General features: G+C 41.5%; 3 protein-coding genes across 4 annotated transcripts; all 3 read right to left on the bottom strand.

The window, feature by feature from the left end:
* Positions 1-786: 786 nt before the first annotated feature.
* On the bottom strand, positions 787-13,123 carry LOC110979185 (uncharacterized). The gene is made up of 3 exons (XM_022234778.2): positions 12,690-13,123; positions 4,285-7,501; positions 787-3,596 (listed from the first exon to the last, which is right to left on the bottom strand). The coding sequence occupies exons 2-3, from the start codon at positions 7,453-7,455 to the stop codon at positions 2,988-2,990; spliced, it is 3,780 nt and encodes a 1,259-aa protein (XP_022090470.2). The 5' UTR covers positions 7,456-7,501; positions 12,690-13,123; the 3' UTR covers positions 787-2,987.
* Positions 13,124-13,785: 662 nt separating this feature from the next.
* LOC110979178 (uncharacterized) lies at positions 13,786-18,416 on the bottom strand. The gene is made up of 3 exons (XM_022234763.2): positions 18,031-18,416; positions 14,686-16,691; positions 13,786-14,400 (listed from the first exon to the last, which is right to left on the bottom strand). The coding sequence occupies exons 1-3, from the start codon at positions 18,308-18,310 to the stop codon at positions 14,383-14,385; spliced, it is 2,304 nt and encodes a 767-aa protein (XP_022090455.2). The 5' UTR covers positions 18,311-18,416; the 3' UTR covers positions 13,786-14,382.
* Positions 18,417-18,929: 513 nt separating this feature from the next.
* On the bottom strand, positions 18,930-24,138 carry LOC110979164 (uncharacterized). 2 transcript variants are annotated; one of them, XM_022234730.2, is made up of 3 exons: positions 23,990-24,138; positions 20,905-22,822; positions 18,930-20,426 (listed from the first exon to the last, which is right to left on the bottom strand). In XM_022234730.2, exons 2-3 carry the CDS (start codon positions 22,814-22,816, stop codon positions 20,311-20,313), a joined length of 2,028 nt encoding a protein of 675 aa, XP_022090422.2. In that variant the 5' UTR covers positions 22,817-22,822; positions 23,990-24,138; the 3' UTR covers positions 18,930-20,310. The 2 variants fall into 2 exon arrangements, with proteins under 2 accessions (XP_022090422.2, XP_022090421.2); XM_022234729.2 differs by having other exon boundaries at positions 20,735-22,822.
* Positions 24,139-24,662: the final 524 nt, after the last annotated feature.

The following is a 24,662-nucleotide window of genomic DNA, read 5'->3' on the forward strand; positions in this document are numbered from 1 at the left end:
GATTAACATTTGAAAACGATTAACACTTGGTAAGTTTAATTTCTTTTTAAAGGAATTTCACACAAATATATAAAAAATACAAATTTCTTTCAAACTAGAACTTTATCACAAAAAATATTCCTTCCAGGGGGTTAACTTTTGAAATATTTTTGGAAAAAGTCAAATTAAACTTTTAGTAAAAATTACATATGCAAGGGGTTAACCTTGCAGTTTTCTTTAAATTGGGACATTATTTTCAACACTCCCGAAAATATTCATCACAAGGGGGTTAACTGTTATTCACCAAAATATTCTTTCTTAAGGGGTTAACCTTTGGACATTTTTTTAACGTCAAAATAAAAATTTTACAAAAATATCTGCAAATTTTATCAAAATATTTTCAAGGGGTTAACCTTGCTGTACCTCTTAAATTGGGGCATTTTTTTAATTACTGTGAAAGTATTTGCTCCAAAGGGTTGACCTTACATTCAAAATATCCAACTACACATTATGAAATGATCATTTGTACCTTTTGAGTTTTGCTTGAAATTCAGATTTTTAAAATTTAACCGAGATGTTATTTCCAAGGGATCAGCTTGGAATTTTACATAAATTGAGACTTTTAATATTCACGAAAATTGTCTTTCCAAGGGGGTTGACCTTGAGATTTTCATTTTAAACAAGTCAAATTCAATATAATATTTCAAAGGGGTTAACCTTACAGTGTTTGTGAACGGAAATGTTTTAATTCACAAAAATACCTTTTCCAAGGGGTTAATCTTTGATCTTGCATCTTAGCATGTCACATTCAAAACTTCACTTAAAACATCATCTGCAAGAGGTTAACCTTGGAGTTTTCATTTTGCAATTCAAAATTTCGCCAAAATATAATTTCCAACGGGTAAACCTTCGGTTTTTATGTTAACTTGGACGCTTTTTCAATTTTCACAGAAATATTCTTTCTAAGTGGGTTGACCTTGTGATATTCACTTCAAAACTATCCAATTCAAAATTAATTTTACCCAAAATGACAAAATATTCATTGAAAGAAATGTACACTGTCTCTTTTAAATGAACTTCAGGACAACAATTCCACAACAGCGAAATCTCTCTTTAACCCTAACCCTGAAGGATATAGGAATGTTAGGGTTAAAGTTGTACAATTCTGCTTCTTTTGAATAAAAAAAAAGGGAATTTGGTTGCAGAGGAATATTTTCCTAAGACACATAAAGCACCTAATTTGTCAGCCTCTCGCACAGACCCATTTGATATAGGTGTAAAACCAAAAGTAAAGTTGCCAATGTTGCATCTGTGAGAGGAACAGGATGACAGGATATCTGGGAGTGAAATATCAAGTAAATCTGTAAGCGATACCAGCATCAGGTAAAGAGTACACTTACTTATGTGTGACGTTGATTGAGCCAGTAAATGCTGTAGAAACAAATGGAGTGGGTGCACGCATTGGTCCACACACGGGTTCTCTTGCTAATGTCTGTCACACATACAGTGCATGTACTTGTGTGTATGACGTACTCACAGCGGATTTTCAGTCACATGATTTTTGACGATCAACGCTGGATTTACACAGATGTGTACAGAAATGTGTGCGCTTTCCAAGTCTCAACATTCTGGCGTACATGAAGTTACATGTACCAATAAAAAAAAATTGTACAGTATACAGAAATCGAAATTCACACACCTCCACGGACATACGGTGGTACACTCCCTGAAATGCCTAAAGTTGCCTGTCGTATTACATCACCTGAGACACCTCTATTATTTATCAATACGAGAGGTGAATTACACAGTGAGCGATGCTTTTTAGATTGTTGGTTCCCCTATAAGCACTGACCACTTGACTTGTACAAAAAATACTGAATTAACAGTACATATCCGTGTAACGGTAAATATCTCAAACACATACATGTGCATCAAGAATATCTTTCGTGGCAAGTACTAACTACTGCTATGGCAAGACTACCAGTAACATGAAAATCTATTGTTTAGGATTACAGTGTTCGTTTAATGTAGCTACGTGTACACTGATAAACAGAAATATAAAGGAGATATATAACGAGACATGACGGTAATTCCAGAAATTAGGGGTCCATTGTTTTGTGTGTCCCTGTCACACCTGACGTGTAATTTTGTAAGTTCAGAACACATTTTCTAATTTTCAAGAGTGATGAATTAATTTAATGGAAACTACCTGCCAAACAGATACATGTAGTAATAGTCTGAAATCAATTCCGCTGATATTTCCATGTGAAATAACAAAGGTCAGATGTAACAGGGACACGAAAATGTCACACTTTTGGACCCCTAATTTCTGGAATTACCCATAATAATGCACTTCAACTGATTTTAAAGTAACAGGAAGGGTTAGCGAACACAAAAAAGTAAACACCTGGATATGTGGCTAAGTAAATACAATATAAGTGGCTAAATGCTACAAACGAAACAAAGGAAACAAAGGTGAAAGGAATGCACACTCTTAGAATACATGTACTTTCAAAACTTGCATGAGATTTATACTAAACATGAAGATGCACGTACAGCTGCAGGTGTTTCTTATCTAAGTCACTTTCCATCATGATTAGTCAATTTAAAATAAAAACATTACACTTAAGCCGACTGGCTGGCAATGTTTTATTTTTCAGAACACAGTCAGTGCATTTACCTGCTGCAATTGTGGATTTTAGCAGGTGACCACAAAGATAACAATTACATGTGTTTGGAAAAAAGCAGAAGGGTCCACAACAACTTGATTTAAAGAAAAAAAAACCAACTTCATGTACCTTTTACAGCTTCCTCTTGGCTGGACTTCCACTTTGAGAAAGGGTACTATTGGAAACAACATGGATACGATTTTTGTGGGAAAAGGATCACACTCTTATCACAAAGTTGACTTTAAAAAGGAGATATTTTGAGAGTACAGTTTCTGCAATAGGCAAGTTTCTAAATCTACAGAGGAAAGGCAGCTGTTATGCATTGATCAAACGAGGATCTTAGGACTTCCCTCCTATACGACCGTAGTCCTGTCTCTGCAACTGCAGCTGATTAGAATAATACAGGTAACTTGAAGGTACCATCTTCTCCATAAATTTAGCCCAGCTTACTTCTACCTGCTTCAGGGCATTGTGAATCGCGCCCAAGTCGTGGTAACATCTCGTACAGAGATACAGATCCTGCCCCTCCAGAAGGGGGCACAAGGGGTGAAACTCGGCTGTGATAACATCAGCAGGAAACCAGCCCTCAGCGGTCTGGCGGAAGACGGCCACTCGATAGGGATGGGGGAGCAAGGTGCCACCGCAATGCATGCAGAAGTCCTTCCCACTTTTGCAAAGAGAACCTGTCCAGAGGTAGCTCTCCGGGAATGCTGCTTGCTTGAACAAGGCTTTAATCTTTTCCAGTCTCTGCTGACAACAGCCGACAGAGCGTAGGGAGGTTAAGCAAGACTGACACATGGTGACGCCTGACAATGCCCATGGCTTGTCGAAGAATTTGGGACCTACTAAGATTTTTACATCTCTCCAGGTTAGACTGCTGCTGGATACTTGTTCAAAGATCTGACTGCAGTTGATGCATTTGACAAGGTTACCAGGTTCCACAGATACCTGTTATTTTCGAAAGACGGAAAGAGGACAACAACGATGTGTCAATGCATTTTACCGCATGGTGCAGACTTAGGCTGCATCCGAATCTCTTGTCTAGAGCTCGGTCTATGTCTTCCCTCCTTTGGAAATGTGTGGAGAGGCGTAGACAATAGACCTAGCCGTAGCTCTGGAAGCCCGTTTCGGACATGGCCTTAAAGTACAAGTACGCCAAAAGAGACACTCATAAAAGACTCGTGTCTGTATCAAATAAACTTATTATTAGATGAAACAGCGATCATCGGAACAAATGGAGAAATGCCCACGAGTATATTTTCCTTGGTGCACCATCATTACTTCTGTAGTATTTTTTGTAGAGGAATTCCTTTGTTAATTAAATTTAAAGTATGTGATAACAGGTGTCCTTTCAAAGTGGGGTAAAAGATTACATTCATGAAGATTAGGCTTGCATGGGATTTGAATCAAATCCAAGTCTTGCACAACATTCACCTGTGATTTTTGGACATAGTTGCACAAATCTGTCGTACGGATAAGTCCTACGGATTTTGCAGTTACCTTGCTTTATAAGGAACCTTGCATTATCAGGAATGAAAACAATGAAGAACAAAAGATTGGGACCTAAAAATTTCCTTATTATAAGCAGAACTTTGAATTCACAGTGCTCTTATTAACGAGGTTCAACTGTGCTTACTGCTGTTGTCTCTTCTGCTGCTCTGCCTGAAGATGACCACTCCTGGCATAGCTGTATCTTCGATGGGTTGGCATGGACTTGGGCTGCTCTGGAAGTGTCAGGACCCTGGTCTGATGATGATGATGATGACTGTTCCTCAAGAAGCTGCATCTGCACTGGGATGGTACTTGATGTTGATGTGTCGGGAACTTGGTTGGATGATGGACAAAGCTCCAGGCACAGCATTTTCTGTTTTGGTTTGATGTGCATGTCCCCCTGGGGTATTTTTGAAACTTCAGGAACTCCGTCTAGAGATGTCATCTGCTCCTTGCATGGGCGAGTCAGTGATGGGTTGATGTCCCTTTGACGTACTGTTGAAGTTTTGGGACCATGGTCTATTAATAACACCTGTTTCTCACACGGTTGTGACAACACCTGTTTTTCGCAAGGTTGTGTCTGTGCAGGTATGACCTCCTCTTGGGCAACTAGTGACGCTTGAGGATGCTGCAATCGGTCCGGTGAGGACATCTGCTTTAGACAGGGCTGCGGTGTTATCAGGGTTGCTTGAGACCCTGGGAGATTTTTCTCAGGCTTGGCTGTCGTGTCTGGAGGTAATGAGACAACCTCTGCTTTTGAAAGGGTAACTACTGTTTGAACAATCGGGTTGGGCAGTCTATCAACCCCTTTTGATGTGAACGGCGGATGAGGGTGGAGGACTTCCTCATCACTGGGATATGTGGCAAGATACTTCTCAGACTGTGAAGACAATGTAGCACTTCGAAGTGATGCGTCTGAGGGACTGGCGGGCAAGGTTTGAGCAAGCTTGCTGGTCCTATCAGATGGAGCACTTTGCTGGGGAGAGGCGTCCTGAGGGGCGGCGCGCATTTGCATTGGCAGAGATTTCTTCTGGCTAGGATTTCTCCTCCTGGAGCGTTTTGAGGCCCGCTTTGGAGGAATGTTTGCTTGGGCTGCTGTACATACATAACGACATGTAGACACACAATAGGCACAATGGCAAGTATTTATCCTTGGACTATGAATAGAATTAATGAGTGGTCGGGTTGCGGTACGTAAAAGCTTCTGGTCCGACTCATGTACTGGAGAAATCACATCGTTTGACAACATCGTTTGGTGGTATCTACTACTATGCATTGAGTGTGGATACATGTAAGACTCTTCAACAGAAAGACCAGGTTTTTTCCCGGGATAAGGTGGCGGTGGTAATCTAAATGGTTTATCTAGGGTTACGGAGGGGGATAAAGCAGACGGCAACATATTCTTGGGCACCACAGGTGAATTGAGGGGAATCAGACGAGGTGAAGGTGAAACATGGCCTGATACACTAACAGGAGTGCTGGCCTGCCGATTCTGGGATGATGGTACGGTAGGCGTATGCTTAGGTGACTTAGAGGCAGACGAATGGGCTAAAAGTGAATTGAAATGAACCCCTTGGGAGTCTACATTTGACAGCATGGACCTCAATAGAGATGATGAAGGAATCGTAGGCACTGCAACTGAGGCCAAGGCAACTATGGGTGGAGAATTCCACGGAGCATCTAATGTTGCACCTTTACGTGAATGAACATCAGGCACTGCAGGTGCAGGTGCATTAGCTGAGTGATGTGACAACTGTTTTGTTTCTCCAAGCAGGAACGCATCTGGCATGTGAACAGCAGGCGTATGCAATGGAGGTGACTGAAAGGTATATGCACCCATAGGTACATGTAGGATGTTAGAGGCCTGGGACAGACATGGTTGGAAATCCACGGGAGATGGAAGTGATGCGATATGAGAGCCAGGCATAGGGGTTATCAAGGAGTCAGTGTGCTGAGCTTCACTTATGGCGACATCCACGCTCCTTGAAAAGTAAGGAATGGAAGGCTCATGCCTATCCTTTCCAATAACGGCATGTGCATGAATCCCCGATGAGTAGGTGAGTGTGTTTTTGTTTTCTGACGAGGAAAGCCTAAGCATGCCTGCAAGACTGACGGGATGGCACAGGTGAACTTTTGCCTCTTGGCAATGAGGACTGCCCATTTGATGTGTCTCATTTCTAGGGCGAACATCAACTTGATGGAGAGAGACAGGCTGTGGCTCAGGCAATCTCCCTGCCATCCTGTCAGTGATCTCCTTTGCGTTCGAGCAAAACCGTTTGGTGATTGGAGATTCACCAGTGGGAGACAGGTTGTTATTGAGATTGTTGGTGGCTCTTTTGCTGGGGAAAGTCGGTCGACTTGAAAAGTCCGCAAATGCTGTGAGAGAAGACTCAGATAGTATGGCATCATCCTGAGAAGTGGATGGGGTGATTTCTGCAACAGAAGCCCTCTCTACTGATGTAGATTTTGTTCTGTCTCTCAGAGTCCCTGAAACATCTGGGACAATGTTATTGACCAGTCTACTCAAAGTTAGGGGAGAAAGTACATTTAACCTACACGCAGGTGAAGCACACGAAACTGTGCAGGTTGTGTGTGTGACTTGAGTTGGCTCGGGGTCACAGGTCATGAGATACAGTTGGTGAGCCACGTACTGGTTTGGGCAGATTTTAGAGTTTGCTGTATCAGTTTCAGAATAAATCTGACTGGAAAGAGAGGAAAATTCTGATGTCGGCGTGTTGACAGTCTCCTGCAATACCAGTGGATGAGATGGTTGAAAGACCGATTCCAATGGCTTTCTGTCTGTCTCAGTTGAAGTTTCCAAGTGAGGCTTTTTTGAATAGGAGAGCAAACCAGGTTTGCAGTTAATGAGTTCCGGTGAATCTGGAGGTAATTCCGGAGAACCTGAGGTCTGTAGGGCATCCTCATCACCACCATGCAGAGCTTGGAGAACGTCACTAGATGGTACCAGTGGAGATGTCTCCGTTTCATCATCAGTGTCTGAGATGGGATTCGCTCTGATAAGCATGACAGGATGTGGTTTTCCAGACATCCCACCTGCTGACACCGAATCCAGTGACCTGATGTCATTCAGATTTTTAATACTGCCATCATGGGAAAGAAACCCTGTCGACCATTCCGGAGATGACTGACGCCCCGTCTGTACATACACCTGACACACTTCTGGATCTGCCTGAAGTTCTGGGGAATCTTGTGTCTCATTCTGTTTCTGGATCCACAACTCAGAGGGAAACAACCCTGTACGGACAGTGCCATCTTGAGATAGTTCCAAGAGTAGGCCTTCTGTCCCACTCGTCATGCTGAATTAGACTTGAGCTCAGTGGGGTCAGCAGTGGTGACAGTTACTGTTATAAAATAAAGTGATGTCCAGTAATTAGTAACCTAGACTAACTTCACGATGTATATTTGCTCTTTTTTCCTATAAATAATTACCATGGTTTGGTGCCATAAAGAAAGCTTCAGCAAATTTTGAAAGGATGACATCAATTATACTTAACGTGGGTTTTGAATCATCTCACACAATTCAAACAAGAAAGAACTCACTCAGCTACCGCAAAATCACACTTTAAACTGTTTGTAAGCTATGAAGCTCACGAATAAACATGTACAAACTTGCTGAGTGGAGCTATTAAACACAAGGAGTCAGCACAGACAGAGATCAAAAGGTTCAATGATGGCCACCGCCAGCACTGCACGTGCTGCAAGGACAAAACAAATTCTGCGCCACTTGTGGGCTACAAGGAATGCTCGGAGTTGCATTTGCAAAGGATCGTTCGTACCGTGCATGCGTGTCCGTAACACTTCCGCATGTTCAACATGGCCGCCTTGAGATGGAAACCATCATCATCAGAGATAATTTCAGTGATTATTCTGATATTCCAATGACAATGAAAGTCTGGTTACGTCTTTACATCCCCAAAACGTCTCTCTTAACAATAAACAGAATTACTAACTAATACAAATTCTCCAAATATACGCACAAGAAAACTGAGAGAATGTAGCTGGTCCAGAGGAAAATAAAGAAACGCACAAAGCATGTCTAAGGGTCTTCAACACTGGGGTTGGTAACTGCACCTTGCCTATAAAGCCAACCGGAGCAATTAATCGGATTTCGGTCTGTGGGGTCTTCGTTCTTACTCCTTGTGTTTGATAGTTCAATGCTTTAAATTAGTTTATGGTGAAGTATTGTAACATGTATAAAATTTCGATCATGAATGCCAGTGATCTACGGTAGGTACTTCAAGAAAAGAAATTTCCAGAAAATGCCAGGAATGAATTAATTGATAGCTTCATACATGTATATATAAATCCCATGTAGAATAACTTGATATATTTCTTCCCAGGATACCGGTACCACAACATATTATATGATCCCAAGTGCTAGAAGTGAAACCAGGTTCGCCACACATGTACCTGTACATGTACATGTAGGTTGACTGTGAAGGTCCCCACTTTTGATAGAGCAAAGAACAGACTAGATACAATGTACCCCTGAAGTGATAATCCATTTCAGTCATGGTCTAAGAACCTGTACACTTAATTAATTGTACACAATGTACATTACAGGTACACATTAATTGTACATGTACTTTGATGTGGCGACATTAAGACGGCACAAATAGAATTATGACATCAATCGCCCTTGCCCCCCTCCCATTCTCCCCCACCCCATTGGTAAAGGCAGCTGTTTTTCCTCACTCAAAACATGTGACCACTTACCACCCACCTACACTGTAGTCATTAAAACCTTGGGGCCAGTGTACAATTACATTGAGTGTGAGAGAATGAACCTCCTTCTTGGATTCAAAGTATTACATAACTCATTATTCAGCTTAAAACAAATCTCCCTCACCATTTCCTCACCACCAGACCTTCCTTCATGCCAAGACTTGGCACATCCCCTCAGGCATTATACTAGCCCTCTTGGGAACTTCATAATACAATTACTGTAATAGGTAGAATTGTTTAAATAGTTCAACTACTGAAATTTGAAGTGGATTCAGATTTACCAGAGCACTTTTAATAAACACCTTCTTGTAATCATTTCCTTGATTTATTGTGATTCTGCCCAATATATACATGTTCTAGAAAGAAAAACAGAGTTTTAATAATAGCCACTGACACTGTAGCAAGTCCTGAATCCTCCAAAATATGATTTTGTAAACACCTTGGGTAGTTTGAGTTATCGGGAGGAGAGGGCTCTAGGCCGAACAATTTTCTTGGTCATTCAGCTTCACACATTCATGCATTCCTAGCTCTATGTTCATACATTAGTTGAGTTTCAGACTTGTGTCCTTGATGCATAAAAGTGTTTTTTGAATGGTTAGATAAGTTGGCCACTGTGAAAATGATGCTTGACTGTGAGACTGGTTTGATACATGTAACTGCAAAATTTCACAATGCAATTTATAAGATGAAATGATTAAAATATGACAGCGAAAATGTCAGTCAAAAAATCACAATTTATAATTTACCGGCACATGTAATTTCTACCATGAAAATCAAGCAGAACACTGAAAAATTAAAAAATGCAGGGTTGAAACAAACATACGTTACATGCACATGTACATATGCACAAGGCATGAGAATAGGCACCAGTGCAGAAAGAATGCCTTTTTCACTTTTAAAAAATCCTGTGGGGAAATATACAAGACAAGAGAATTGTTTTTGAAGTACAAAACTAAAAGGTCCTGAACCTCTCTGGGAGCGACCTTGGCTCAAGTTAAGCCATCAATTACACCATAAAAGGTCACTCTTTGATGGACACCTGTGCTTTTTATGCAGGGCCAAAAACCCCTCTGGAGGTTGTCAAATCATTTGAAAGGGGGCTTGCTACAATCTCTGCTAAATCTCAGTCTGCAGAAACTCAGGACTGTCATGACTGTGCACATAGGGCTGGAAAATTACTGAAAAGGTACTGTGTGGACGCCGCTTTGGTATGGATACAGTGTTCGCTGTCCCTGTACTGGGTATCCTGGGAAGAATGATCGATCACTGCACTTGCACTAGAGTCAGAGAGTTACTAAATAATATATTTGTCTCACAAGACAAGGTCTGGATGCTTTCAAAGTGTGGGAACTGTGCACCTTCTCCTCTTGGGGAATCCTCAGTGCATTTCTCCCTGGTGCATGTTAATTGACTTATTTCAAGACAGAGGGCTGATTGCCTGAATGAGACAATCACAAAAACCTTGCTAAAGCCTAAAGGATGAAAATCCAACAATTTTCCCTCACATTTTTGTACAGTCAAGGCTAGTGGTTACACAAGGATATTTTATGAATATGGTTCTTCAATTCTGTTTGTTTCCTGGTCCAAAAAAGTACAGCTTCAGAGACATTTCCAGAAAATGAAAACTGGCAATGACAAGAGAATTACAATGTATGTTAAGTGTAAACATGTCAGTGAAGTTTGAAGTAATTTAACTAGCCCCCCCCAAAAAAAAATTAGCCCACGAAGAGCCTTTCAACCTCATTCCTTTTTAGTGGATGTCTGGAATGTTAAAAAATTGTTTTCATGTTTAAAGTAAAAAAATGAGGTGAAAAAAGCCAAAATGTAGACAAACACATGTACATCCCAAAATACACATTGAAGCATCTTATTTATGATTCTGTCTTTCACTTGGTACACTTACGCACGTAGTTTCCTATGCGATCTCCAACTTCCAAGCATGTCTTTCTAAGGTTACTGTGGCACACATCTGAATTTCTGGCGGCGATTTCAAATTGTACAGCGGCTATAGAATTTAGAACCTACATTTTCTTAATTCTTGCTCCATCATGCTACACGTTCGGTATTAGGTACGAAAATAGCAGCTCATAGCAGGTGCCCTATTTGGTCCTTTTTAGTGCGTCGTGTCTTTGAATGGATTATTTTGATACCGGTGCTTTCAGATCATCACCTATTGCCAGAGTGCGGTGGGGATGTTTGAAACTAGAATTTTATCGATAATTGGTGATACACTGCTGTACAAACCATTGGCACTGTTGCTTTTGTGAGACGTTTGAAACTTGTTAAAAATCATTAGTTGAAAACTGTGCTCGTGGATTTCATCGAGAGTTTACCGGAAGGATGGTATCAGAATAAAACCCTAGAATTCATAAACTGCATATTTTAATCTACATTTGTTGAATTTTTGTTGAGATTTATCCAATCGCACAAATTTTGTATGCTTCACCGAAAAGTGATATGCACAATGCAAATTGCTTGCAATGCATCACAAAGCCATTTTTAGTGGAATTTTGTCGCACAGTGTTCTTTTAAAATAGGCAACATAGGTTGCTAATTGTATCCAAAACTATATTCTAAGTAACATTTGAAGTATTATTATGCCAAATCTTTACTTGTTATGAACAAAGAAACAGCCAATAAAGATGGATTTTTCTGGCTTCCTTTTTTGGACCCAATAATTGGACGGATTCCTCACTCAGTGGCACAAATTCTCACTTTTTATAATTTGTTTTTTTTTTCAAGTTATGGGGGGGTGAGTGGCATCCTAGTTTAGTTAACATTAGTTATATTGCAGTTAATTACTGAAAAATAGCCAGTGGTCACACAATTAACAACAATCATAATTGTCATTGCTCACATGCTTCAGTTGATCTTTCCTTGGTCGATGGCAGCCCTGTTCTTGAAATAATATGTATGATAATAATTATGATAATTAATTAGTAACAACTTTTATTTCTTTTGTTTTATTCATCTGTAATGAACAAATGTTCCAATTGGTTTGATGCTAAATCCCAAGAAATTTCAATTTAATATTCCAGGTATTGGAAAGAGTTCTATATACGGACTACACCTGACACGCTGTGCACAAACCAGCATGGGACTGGTCTGAAAAAATCTAAGTGTGAAGTAAATGACTTTGTTGTTTCCCTCCTAAATTGAACTTTTGTGGACATGTTTTTGCTTTCTAAATTCTACTGGCTAATAAGTCACTGTAGGAGTAATTACCGGCATCCATATATGGAACTCCTACCCAGGTACATTTTTTTAATCATGTTAGGAATAAGTTGTGAAATGATTAGTCCTAAAAGACTTGGGTCACAGCTTTCTGGTCTAATATGTAGGCCTAGGACACTGGACTAGCAGTAAGACAGGCATTCCACAAAATTCGTAAATTCTACTTCAACTTCGTTAAGACACTGTCATGACTTCGGCTTATTATGCACTCCATTTGCAAAACTCCTTCCAATGACAAGTAGGCCTAGGCTTCTTTGTTTCCATTATTCACACTTCAAAATTTCATTTCACATACGAGTACCAACACGTAAACAAACAGTACATGTTAAACTGCATGCCAAGAGTACATGTACATGTGTACCACTTTGTCCAGGTGGCATGGGCCCACCATAGGATATGTAGGCCTAGGCCCGAACGGACGTGCAATATAATGAAGGCCATACGTGTAACCGTGGAGAAGGGAGGGGAAACACGTGTAGCCTGACCCTGCATGGCCCGGTCTGGTCATGTTCCTTGCTCTATCTGTTAACTCAGTGAAAAGACAAACTGCTGTATATAGCAATAACTTACTCTTAAAGCCTGTAGGGTACTACCAACTCTTTTCAACTCCGACACAGTTAAAGAACAGCCCACAGACGTCCCTCAGAAAATATGGCGATTACAACCTCCATCGAGCACGCGTTGTCTTCGCGTTGAAGGTCTAAGCTGAAGACCGACCACCAGAAGGGTGCACTGAGCTGAACCAATTCAAGCTCCATTGAAAATAGTGTAAAATCAACCAAGTTTGGAGCCCCATGGCAGGCAACTGAAGTCCCTGAGGCCTCTCAGACAAAAATCAATGTGTTGTTTGGTCCTTCAGGTTTCATTTGATTTTCAATTTTTAGTAGGTTAACCAATGAATTTTTTAATTATCCGCCCAAAACAAACTCACTCCCCAAAAAGTGAGTGTTGCCAAGCCCTCCCAGCGGCCATTTTTCAAATGACATCCCTCCTCTTCCTCGGGCTCTTCTAATTTTCAATCCCATTTTATCTGCTTTGCCCCCAGAATCGACAGAGATGATCCTGGGCCATATTGACACAATCTCACCATTTCTTGGCCCAAACAGACCCCTCTTTTTGAAACAATCTCTGGGGGTGCTTTTTGTGCGCCTCGATCTGGCGGAGAATTTTCCTTGAATTGGGACACTGCACCCAAAAAGTTGTCCAAAAAGTTAAAGTTTGAGCAACTGCTAAATTAAACAGCGCCCTCTTTGGACCTATGTTTTATCGCTCTTGGGTCAGTAGCGTAAGGGTTGGCGGAACACGCAGTGGAGAGCGAATTATCTTTATGAATCATTAAAACAATACCAGTTAAAATTGTGCACCCAAAAATGATATTACTTTGAGTCACTGGCGCCTCTCCCTGCCCAATTTGAACATTTATACACAACTTCCATCCAAGCCACTTATCCACGTGCCCCTTGAACTTATTCACTCCAGGGTTCCCCCCCCCCGAATGTCCCCCAAGGCTAGTTCTGCCACCGTTGTGACTCCAAATTTACTTATGCATGTTGTGCACATGCTTTCTACAAAGTTGATGACAAAATTAATGAAAATGAGAAAATCATGCAACTAAAAAGTAACTTATGTTCCCCTCCCCCCAAAAAACTACACGCATAAGAATCAGTCAGCATAACGTTTTCTGTTGTGGAAAACATTTTATTCTTGAAAATGTACAGCCATTTTCCAAATTTAACAAACTGTCATAGTCTTTTACACCATTAAAAGCTTTGAATTCAGAAAAAAAAGATGATTGTTCACATTCCTGGATGAGTACATGTAGATTGCTTGAGTTTTTGTTTCTAGTCATGAAAACTCTGGTCCAGAGTCAGTCTCAACAAGCTCTTAATCCCCTCCCACGGTTTAAGTCAGCCCAATTTGGGAAAAAAATTTACTTCACTTTTTCACGACCACCATTTCCTGCAATTTGAGATTCCTTGGTTTTGAAATATTCTTTACGTTTGGCTGAACGCAAGTTTGTCTACAACCCTACCAGTGCAGTGTATACTCAAGTCCATACATCATTAATGCACATGGCAGGTGAAATGACTGAGGTTCCAACTTTACGTCAGATTGCTCAAAGAGTCTTCCCACTTCAATTACAACAGTTTGAATATTCTGATTCCACCACTCCATAGTTTCCAGAGAACACGAATCCATATGAAGCATAAACACAGCCTGTGAGGAAATGAAGCAACATCATCTGTTCTCCAACACAGACATCTTATGTTCGGCTCGTGTCCTGTTGAAAAGATGAGGAGAACCCTTATAGTTTAAGGAGATATCTTGACCATTCAAACAGTTAACGAAGGCAAATAGAAATGAATAGGTGACTCAGGACTAGCACAGAGGGTGCTGTCTTCTGACTTTGAGACAGCTAGAGTTCCATATCAGTGACCACTTTTCCCTTAAAAGGTTTTAAATTTTTACCAAGAACCAAGATGAAAAGTCATTCTTGTTTCTTGCAATGATTAAAAATGTTACTATAGTACATATAAAATGAATGTTCATGTGTATTAGTACTTACCAAACAGTCTGGGCAAATCATTTCCTTGTCTTCAAGGAGGGCAGGGGTGACAACCTCTGGGGGAAGACAGTTGACATGGTACCATGACTGACATTGACCATCACATCCAATCCAGTCCTCTCCACCATCATCTCCAAAGCGTTCATCACAGACTGGGCAAAACACATCATCCTTACTGTGTCTACCAGTCCTCCTACCTCTCACCGATTGCTTCTTACTGGATCTTGTTGGCCTCTTTGCTCTTCCTGTCTTTGGAGACTTTTGAGGGTCACTATGATAGGCGTCCAGATATAGTCTCTTCCACACAGAAAAAAGAGGTGTCTCCTCAAGGTCTAACCCACTTTTGATGCAAGTTCTATACGTCTCCCTTGTGGTCTTGTCAAGCTTCTCATCTAGCCTATGGAAGACAGCTTCTGCAACACTGGCATTGGTGTCAGCTGTGGGATAACCACTTTGACTGGTGTCAGAAGTGGGATGATCATTTTGAGAGGCATGCAGGGGTAAAGATAATTGAAACCGAGGGGCATCCTTGTTTAAGAAGTCAAGGTTTCCTTCAGCTAGATGGTCATCATTAATCATTTCTCTATCAAGGGGATATATTCCTGACTGAATGAAGCAAGTGCGTATGGCCTCAGAGTTTTCAGCCTCCTTCCAAGCAGAGCTGATAACCTTGGCAGCATTGTGGAAGGTGACAGAAACAGTCCTGTTGTCAGTCACCCATTTCATGATCCATGCTGACCTGAAGGGTCCTTCTCCTGCCTCTCCATCAACATCTAAAGGCTGGAGAAGGGAAGCAGCCTTTGGCAGAATTCTGAATAGATAGACATCATTCTGGCATGCAGTAACATAAGTTTTATATGATACCTCATTCTGGTGGCTACTCAACAAAAGCACAACAGGACGCTGCCTCCCAATATTCTTTAAGAAGTGATGCTCCATCCATTGGCTGAAAGCCTCTTGCTTTTCCCCATCCTTCTCAAGGAGGAATGTCCTGGATCCTCTAGGAGCACCATCAAGGGGATCCCAATGAGGTGGCATGTGTTTCTGGCCTCTGTAAATCATGAATGGTGGAAGCAGTTGCCCATCAGCACTGGTGCACATTCCTACAATCACTCCTCTCTTAAGGCAGGTTGGCTTGGATCTTCCACACGATGGCTGTGCGGAAATCACAATGTGATCAGTTGTCTTGTTCATCTCAAATCCTGTTTCGGCATAGTTGAAAATTTGGCCAGGTTTCTCTGCTAAATCCAATTTCATGATAAAGGATGTAAACTCCTTAAACCACTCATCAAGCACTGCCTTTGAAGGATTGGCATCGCACAACAAGGCCAAGTTTGAAGGCTTCATGTCTCTAAGCTTAGGGTTGCGCCGTAAGAAGCTGTAATACCAGCGATAAGATGGTCTTCCGTTAATAAAGGGGCTGTTGTCTCTCTTAAAGAAGCTCTGCACTGCATCTCGAGCCATGGAAGCGGACACTTGAAAACCTCTCTGCGACATTGTGAGTATCCAGTGAGCCAGATCTTCCTCCTCTGCACCTGTCAAAACTGGGGCCGGTCCATGCCTGGAGTCGCAAGGTATGTCCCCTCTGTAGCGCCGATACAACTTTCCTGCATGGACCCTCCAGTAGGCTGCTGCATCTGACACAGTCTTGAACTTACCCGACACCAAATCCTCAAGACCACACTTGAGCCTCTCGAGTTCAGGGATGTCAGCAACTTCTGGTGCCGAGGTAGGATTGTCCAGGCCCCTTCGCAAGTACTGGTTAGCTTTCCTGATCTTCTCCTTCTTGAGCTTGGCTTGCAAAGACAGTCTTTCCTTTTTGCTAACATGCTTCTTGGTCTTAGGGGAGGCAGCCTTTGCATTCTCTCTCCTTGCTGGCTGCGTCTTTATCCTTGAGCCCTTCTTTTTCAGCCGAACGGGTCTTAATTTCTTTAATGGCAGCTCAGGTTCAGGGCCCGTCTCTGCCGCACTTGAATGTTGACTTGAATTCGATGTTGTTTCAATATCTAGAAAATAAGAATGACAAGAATAGATACCCATCCTATGTCAAATGGGTTACCATTACAGTTTGCACGGTTTCATAACATTCAAGTATTTGCACGTTGCAATGGGCTAATATCGGGTCAAGTACATGAATGAAACATTTCTAACAATTTGCAATTAACCAACACTGTCTGGAACAACACAGTACTTAAAAGAGCGTACATGTACACATACTGTATGGTTAGCTAAAACTAATTCCTTGCCATTTTTTTGAGAGATTAATCTGTAGATAATTGTATGACAGTGCAGTTCAACATATAAAAAGCATCTATGCTTTGTATGTGCACATGTATGTGCATACTTTGTCGTGCAGATGTACAGTACATGTATGAATATATTTGTTTTAACTTCAGTAACTCAAGTTCTAATTAAAAGTTACATGTACATGTACAGGTATATTTGTCTCAATACCTTCCCAGTGATGGCTCATCGAATGTTAAAGACTAAATCATTGATGACAATTAGTGTGGAAAAGTTCCGTATCTGGCAACCACTAAGTTTTCTTATGGTGAGGTAAAAACTACATGTTCAGGGTCCCCGTCTGCTTCTTTTTTGAAGGCCTCCTGGATTTTTTTTTTCACTTTTGAGTTCAAAGGAAAATGCACTGAAAAAAATGTCAAGCAATCCATCAGAAAATAAAATAGGCCTACATGTGAGCACTCAGAAGTTAACCCAGAACTGTGGAGTCCGCCCCACTCCCACATGTGAGCGGGACGGATGTCGGACCCCACAGTTCTGGGGGTACTCAGAAGTCAGAGCTTATTTAAGAGTAAGATTCTGCGCGCAGTCACTTTAGACATAATTTCTTCATGTACATGTACGTAGATGCAAATTTGTGTGATTGTTGATAGTTCACTCTCGGAGACGGCCAGCCATGCTGCACCATCACTTACACTTAACCCTTACCCCCAAGGGTGTACATAAAATGGTATTGAAATTGGAGGATTTGGGACTGTTAGGCTTAAGGTATGATGGGAGTAGAATCACTTTAAGCCTTTCTGACCCTTAGGCTGATCATTTTTCAACCCAATATGAATCAAGCACACTTTTGAACAGGTTGATAATGATTTGCCTCAAACACTTGAGCTGGGAGGCTGTTCCACTCACTCGTTGATCACTCTGAAGCCCTTGAGAAGAAATTCTGAATCTGGATTGCATAGTCGGCAAAGCCTCCATCAGGAAACATAACAGTTCCATCCTTTGACCGTTGACCATGTTTACTGGTTTGAACAATTTGTAGGCCTAGCCTAGCTGTTGAATGGAAATTTATGTAGGCCTAGGCCTATTTCTTGATATCCTTACCTACAGTATTGATGACATATCTCCCTGGTTCCTCCTCGCACTTCGAAATCATGTCAACTCGATCGTCATCTCCCTCAGTGCATCCACTTACTGATGAACTGATGATGCCATCCATGTTTTCGTTTTCACTAGGGCTAGCGTTAGTTTCGGTGTTAACATGGGGAGCGTCATCCTGGCGGGCATGTTCAACATCAAATTCAAGCACGTCAGAGATTACTTCTTCTTCCCCTTCAACTTCCAAAACAACTGCAGATTCAGTAGATCCTGCCTCGACAGACATGACAGCGATTAGCGATTAGCATCGGCAGTTACGCCGGTGACTGTCTCACTGATTTGCACACAGAACATTGATCGAACGGCCTTCCATGTGTTTCTTTGCAATGTGATCGGTACCCTGTCTCGGTAGTTTTACTGTACCATTATGTCATGTAGTATTAACTTTCACAGGCTAGTTACGAAACCAGACTAATTACAATTCGTCAAGTGCGCCACCTTCTGAAAATGCAAAAGTGTGTACGGTTTAACAAGGAGTGGACTGCCCCTTTCGTTACAAAGAAAGTCGTGGCAGGCAAATTAATTAAAGTTAAACGGTACAAGTGTCATGTGTGTGTTTGTTCAATTTTTTAATTGAAATACTCAAGAATTTCATTATTTGTGACTTGTTCTGATATCGAGCTCCAAGGTACTTTGTCAAAATCTTCCCAAGGTACCGATATCCCCATTGTAGTTTCAAAGAAAGTTAATGAAACTTATATAAATTAAATATTTAATGTTCCGTTTGTCATTTTCCTCTCCCATGATTTACTCCTCAGCGTTCTGTATACAAATTTTGTGGAAGAATTCAAAAATACCGCGGTTAACGTTACAGGAAAGTAAAAACAGAATTAAGTGCATACAAATTATTTTCCAGTTTCTTACAAAGTTTTATTTCGATAAAGCACCCCAAGTTTGTTTTAATAACAGTCTTGAGCATTCTTGTCGGGCCTCTTTGTGGGTACAGCATTTATAACATAATAAATGCTTATGAAATGACTTCATCCTGAAATTAAATCCTAGCTGAATACAGGTGATTCACAATAGTGCGCCTCCAAGAGTTTACAACGTGTTGGCCAATCACAACGCGCAAAATCTGTCGACCCTTTCCAAACGCGCGCATTGGGTTGACAAACTTCACTCCTCGTGATTGGCCAAAGCATTGCAAACTCTTGGAGGCGCAGTTTTGTGAATCGCCCGTATTCAGCTGGGATTCAGTTTCAGGGTGAGGTTATTTCATAAGCATTTCTACATTAGTGCTGTGATATTTTTCTGCTTTCTGCCAATTATTACACAAGGTACACCATATATTTATAAATACATGAGCTAAACTAATGTCGTCTCACTTGATTTTCTTTCCAATTTGTTAATTTGTAATGTCTTTCTTACACCAAAAAGCACAACAAAAAGCTGCAACTTAAACAATTCTTATGAAAAAACGAACAAACAGAATTTAAAAAGGTCATTTGTGAACCCTGTCAACTCGAATCAATGTTTGAGTAACACTATAAACATTGTCATACAAGGATCAAATTCAACCCACAGATAGACACAGCCAAGATTTCAAAAAGCCTGGTACTCTCATAAAACATGTGCACGATCCAATGACTATGGAACAAAAAAGTGTAGGTTTTTTTCCGGGGGGGGGGGTTGGATGTGAAATTGAAACGTGGGAAAATGTTATATCGGGGACAAGATTGGAGAAAAATCAAATATCCAGGAAATAATCACCAGAGGTTTTGAGGACCCCAAAACAGCTAGGAGAGGGTCTAGGGTCTACATTTGTGTTTGCGTCAGGACACCCCTTTACCCTAACTGCTTAGGCCCTTTTGGCTGAGATATACCCTCAATCCTCCAAAATCCTCCAATAATTCACACTGCATGCAACCTCGATCCCCCAAAATCACCCGGAGCATTTTGGAAGATTGAGGATGGTTAGGGTTAAAATACCAATCTCTTGTGTTGTACCTCCATCACTTTTTGTACGCAAAAACATCTAAGAGGTAAACTCTGGACTTTCAAAATGTCAAAAGAGATTGTTAACAAAATCCTGAATCAGGAAAATGCTGATGAAAAGTCCTGAATTCGGAAAAAATCCTGACAAGTCTCACCCATTATAAATGCAAAATAATGACTGCACTGCCTTAAAACACGAGGCAAAAACTAAGGGAAACTGACATAGTCTGGGATCGCACTGGTGATTACTAAGGAACAATGCCACATTTATAGTTTTCTCGAAGACACTGTTTAGGTGGGGCCTACAGTGAGAGCCTGCTTGCAGTTGGCAATTGGTCCATCGTTGAAATAGGAATGAAACTTGTCCATCACTCCTGAACATATTCCTCTTGGGCCTTTCTTGATTTCTGCAGACAAAAATTTCAAAACAGAAAAAGAAAATAACCGTAACACGATCACATCAACCACATGTATTTTAAAGATTTTCCTCCACGTTTTGTCCAAAACTGCAATGAACAAAAATAGATCGAGTCTTAAACTTGTGCAGATGCTTTCATTTCATGTAAAATAGGCTTCTGAATACATGTATCAGTAATAAAGTATTGATGAGGAAAAGTGAATCATTGAGAATGATTACAGCCTTCAAAAGTCATTAAGTATAAACCAGGATACAATACCCTATCTTAAGCTCTATCTGAATTAATGTACAATTTACAGTGCATTGTGGACAGAACATTTCCTTATCCTCCAGTATGGCTGGTGTTACAAGCTCTGGTGGAAGACAGTGAACGTGGAACCACATCTGACAATCTCCATCACAGCAAATCCACTCTTCCTCATCATCACCAAACTGCTCCTTGCAGACAGGACAGATTGCCCTCTCACCATCTTCTTGACCGAGTCCTTCCACTAGGATGGAGTCCCTGGCCTCCTGCTGGGAGCACTTCTCTGTGGTTACGACGACTTCCTCCACTGATGTTAATGGCACGTTGGGGTCATTCCTGAAGGCTTCCGTGTACAGTTTCTTCCAGACAATGAAAAGAGGGTCCTCTAGGAGATCGAGGCCGCTCTCCACACAAGTTCGGTAGGTCTCTCGTGTGGACTTCTCCAAGGTGTCATCCAGCCTCTGGAAGAGCAGGAGTGAAGCGATGGGCTGCTTGCTCTCAGGGATGTGTTCTTGGAAGAGTTGCTGGGTGAGGGAGTCATTATTGCCTTCCTCTCCATCCATTCTGTCATCTTCACTGTCTTCGTTGTGTTCTCCCGCATCCTTGTCTTCGGGCAGATTTATCCCATCAAGGAATTTGAAGTCCCCTGTTGGGAGATGTTCATCGTCAACCATATCCCGATCCAGGGGATACACACCTGACTGTATGAAGCAGGTTCGGATAGCCTCTGGGTTTTCCATATTTGGCCAAGCCTCGCTGATCACACTGCCAACATTTTTGAAGTTCACAGGGACGTGCCTGTTGCCCTTCACCCACTTCATCAGCCAACTGGATTTGAATTCCCCCTCATCTCCAATGTTCAGAGGCAGGAGGACTGCCGCAGCTTGTGGTGGGATGCGGAACAGGTGTATACCATGCCTTGAGGCTGCAGAATAGGCACCGTAACTGATCTCATTCTCGTTCAAGTCAACTAACAAAACTACTGGACGCTCCTCACCTAAGTTGGGGACCAAGTGGTTTTGGACCCAGTTTCCAAAGTTGTCCTCTCCAGCTGAGTAGCCTTCAAGCAACAAGGCCCTGGATCCCCTTGGAGTACTGTCCAGAAAACTGCTGTCTTTAGGAGCATGTTTAAGACCTTTACAAATGATGAAGGGAGGCAGGAGATTACCTGCTGCATTAGCGCAGACAAAAATCTCAACCTCCCTCCTCTGCTCGTAGTCGTCCAACTCAGGGGAAGACATTGGCACTCTCCCTGTAGCCCGACATGTCATGACCATTCTTTGTGTCCTTTTGTTCAACTCAAACCCGGTCTGGCCGAAGCACCAGATTCTTTCGGGCTTGTCTGTGACCTGTAAGTCTGTGAAAGTTTTAAGGAGTTCATTAAACCATTCATCTATCACAGTTTTCGTCTGATCTGCCCTACAAATGGCTGTTAACCGAGACATTTTCAGTCCCTCTTGTAGCTTGGTATGCCGCCGCACAAATTTATGATACCATGTATGGGATGGTCTGTCGTTGGTGAAGAGATTTCCCTCCTTCTTGAAGAACAGCTTCACAGCATCACAGACCATTCCAGGTGCCACAGGGAAACCTTTCTTACCCATCGTCACAACCCAGTCAACAAGGGCTTCCTCTTCCTTCTCAGTCAAAACTCGCTTGGGGCCACGTCTCGCATCCAGTGGTACTCCCCCACTGTGGCGGCGGTAGAGCTTGGCAGCATGCACCTGCCAGTAGGCAGCTGCTTTGGATACAAAGCGGAACCTTCCTGAAGCCAGGTCGTTCATGGCGCACTTTATCCTGTCATTTTCTGACATCTTGCCGATGGCTGGGGAAGATGTAGGGTGATCCAGACCGACCCGTTTGTAGTCCGTGCTACGGAACTTCTTACACACCTTTTTCTTCTTAGTGTCTTTCTGAAAAGTCTCCTTGGTTATTTTAATTTTTATTTGTTGACTATCTTCTTGCTTCATCCTCCTGATCTGCTTGATAGCCTGCCTTGTAGAGGTCCTTCTTGCCTTTGCTTTCTGCTTTTTAACAACTCTTCCCTGTTTATGTTGAGGTGTTTGTTGTGCCCTAGATCTTGATAACTTCTGTTTTGCTGCATTCTGTGCTCGGCGTACATTCTTTGCCATTGTTATCTGTAGCAGGAAAAGTAAATATAGCAAAAATTCTTTCAAAACTAAGCATCTTTTTAAGGCTAAGAAGAGTTCTGGCTGTTTACAGCCAAAATCAAGCATTGATTTCATCATTATTCATCAATTTTCACTGCAAGCTACACCAAAACAAACACCCCCACCACCAACAAACACTCTTCATTTTCATTAAACTTTTCTTGCCAACTTGATTCATTTGTTTAAATCTTTAACCATGCAGTAAACATGTGTATATGGTAATTGGTCTTTATGTGTAGCCCAGAAATGAAAAGACCGAATTGGCATCATAATCAACAGCTCCGCAATAGTCCCCACTTTGAAAAGAGGCAACGGGAATGTGAAAGCTTGAGTAGAGCCGCATGCCACCGAACAATCAGCCTTTTCACCGTGTAATTCAAATCTCTGCACCCTGGACAACAAACCGAGAATTTGCGGTTTGGCAGGTGGCCTTCCTGGCCAAGCGAGGCTGGAGTTCTTGGAGTCGGCTTTCGGAAAGAAATTCCCGTCGAGAAGGGGTTAATTACATAATTTTTATCCTGTTTTCAGTTGAATGTCCTGTGTTTTGTTTTGCTGTTTTAGTGCAAGACTTTGGTGGATGAATTACTGAATGGAACACAATTATCCCGATTTTTTAAATATGGGGAATAAATACAATACCTACAATAAATTTGAATTTGAAAATATGTCTAAGCTGCATGATATAGAATCAAGTTGTAGTTGAAGAATTCCAGAACCTCCAACAATACAGATACCCTTGACCAGGTGTTGACTGGCAGCTGACATACATGTAAACTTGTCTTTAAAAAGGCCCCAACACGTTGATGTCTTTGGCTTGAACTGTTTTGAAGTATCTGAAGAAAACCACTCTTCGTCTCTGCAAATCTTTCCAAGGATCATTAGGACTTGTCAATTCGTAAGCAATGATTCATACATGTACGTACACTATACATGTAAAGTACCCCCAGAAATGTGGGGTCCCACAGTTCTGGGGGTACATGTACAGGTACGTACGAGCACGAGAACACCCATTTTACTGGTTTCGTGAGAAAACTGTTACGAGCCCAATCGTCCCCCCCCCACAAATAACTGAAAATAAAAGTGTTCTTCAGTAAAGTGAAGGTAAAAAATATGCAGACAAACGTGGTTACGAACCTTAAATATCTGGGTTCAAAATTACTCAGTAGAATTAACAGATTTTACACACAACACATGCGGTGGCCTATACGGTCGGTCCAACGGCCAACAACAGCAACATTTTGTCTGCGATAAAAAGGGTAACCTTAAAAAGGTGTAGCGCCCCCTACCATACTCCATAGAAGGTGGAGGGCGCTATCTGCACATAAACGAAGCCGGTGGCGGTGCGCGCAAAACAATGACGAAAATTTCGAGGTATAATTTCAGTGTTTCTCAAATTATTATTTTTTTGGGGGGGGATTATCTGATACACCTGAAAATAGTTCTATATCTTGACATCAATTGACACTGTGACCTTGCGCACAAACTCCATGAGACCGGTCTAAAAAATTCGAAGTGTTTCTTAATTTATGCTTCGACACATCTAAATTTGACTTTTATAAGGACATGTATGTTATCACTTTCTCACGGCTAATAAACTCCTCCAAGGGAAAATGTTCGTATATGAAACGTTTATCTATCCCACTTTTAATTCTGGGAAATGAGCCATTCTGGTATGGAAGCCTGGGGAATGTACATGTACAAGAACACTGTGGGACTGCTTAGCCTAGGCATGCTAGGCACATAGAGTAGTTAGCATGGAACATGGAATGCTAAGCAAATCATAATTATTGTATATTTTGGCCTTTGG

The sequence above is a fragment of the Acanthaster planci genome, linkage group LG16 (assembly GCF_054643075.1).
Source record: "Acanthaster planci isolate LZ-2023a linkage group LG16, COTS_SCS, whole genome shotgun sequence".
NCBI classification, from domain to species: domain Eukaryota; kingdom Metazoa; phylum Echinodermata; class Asteroidea; order Valvatida; family Acanthasteridae; genus Acanthaster; species Acanthaster planci.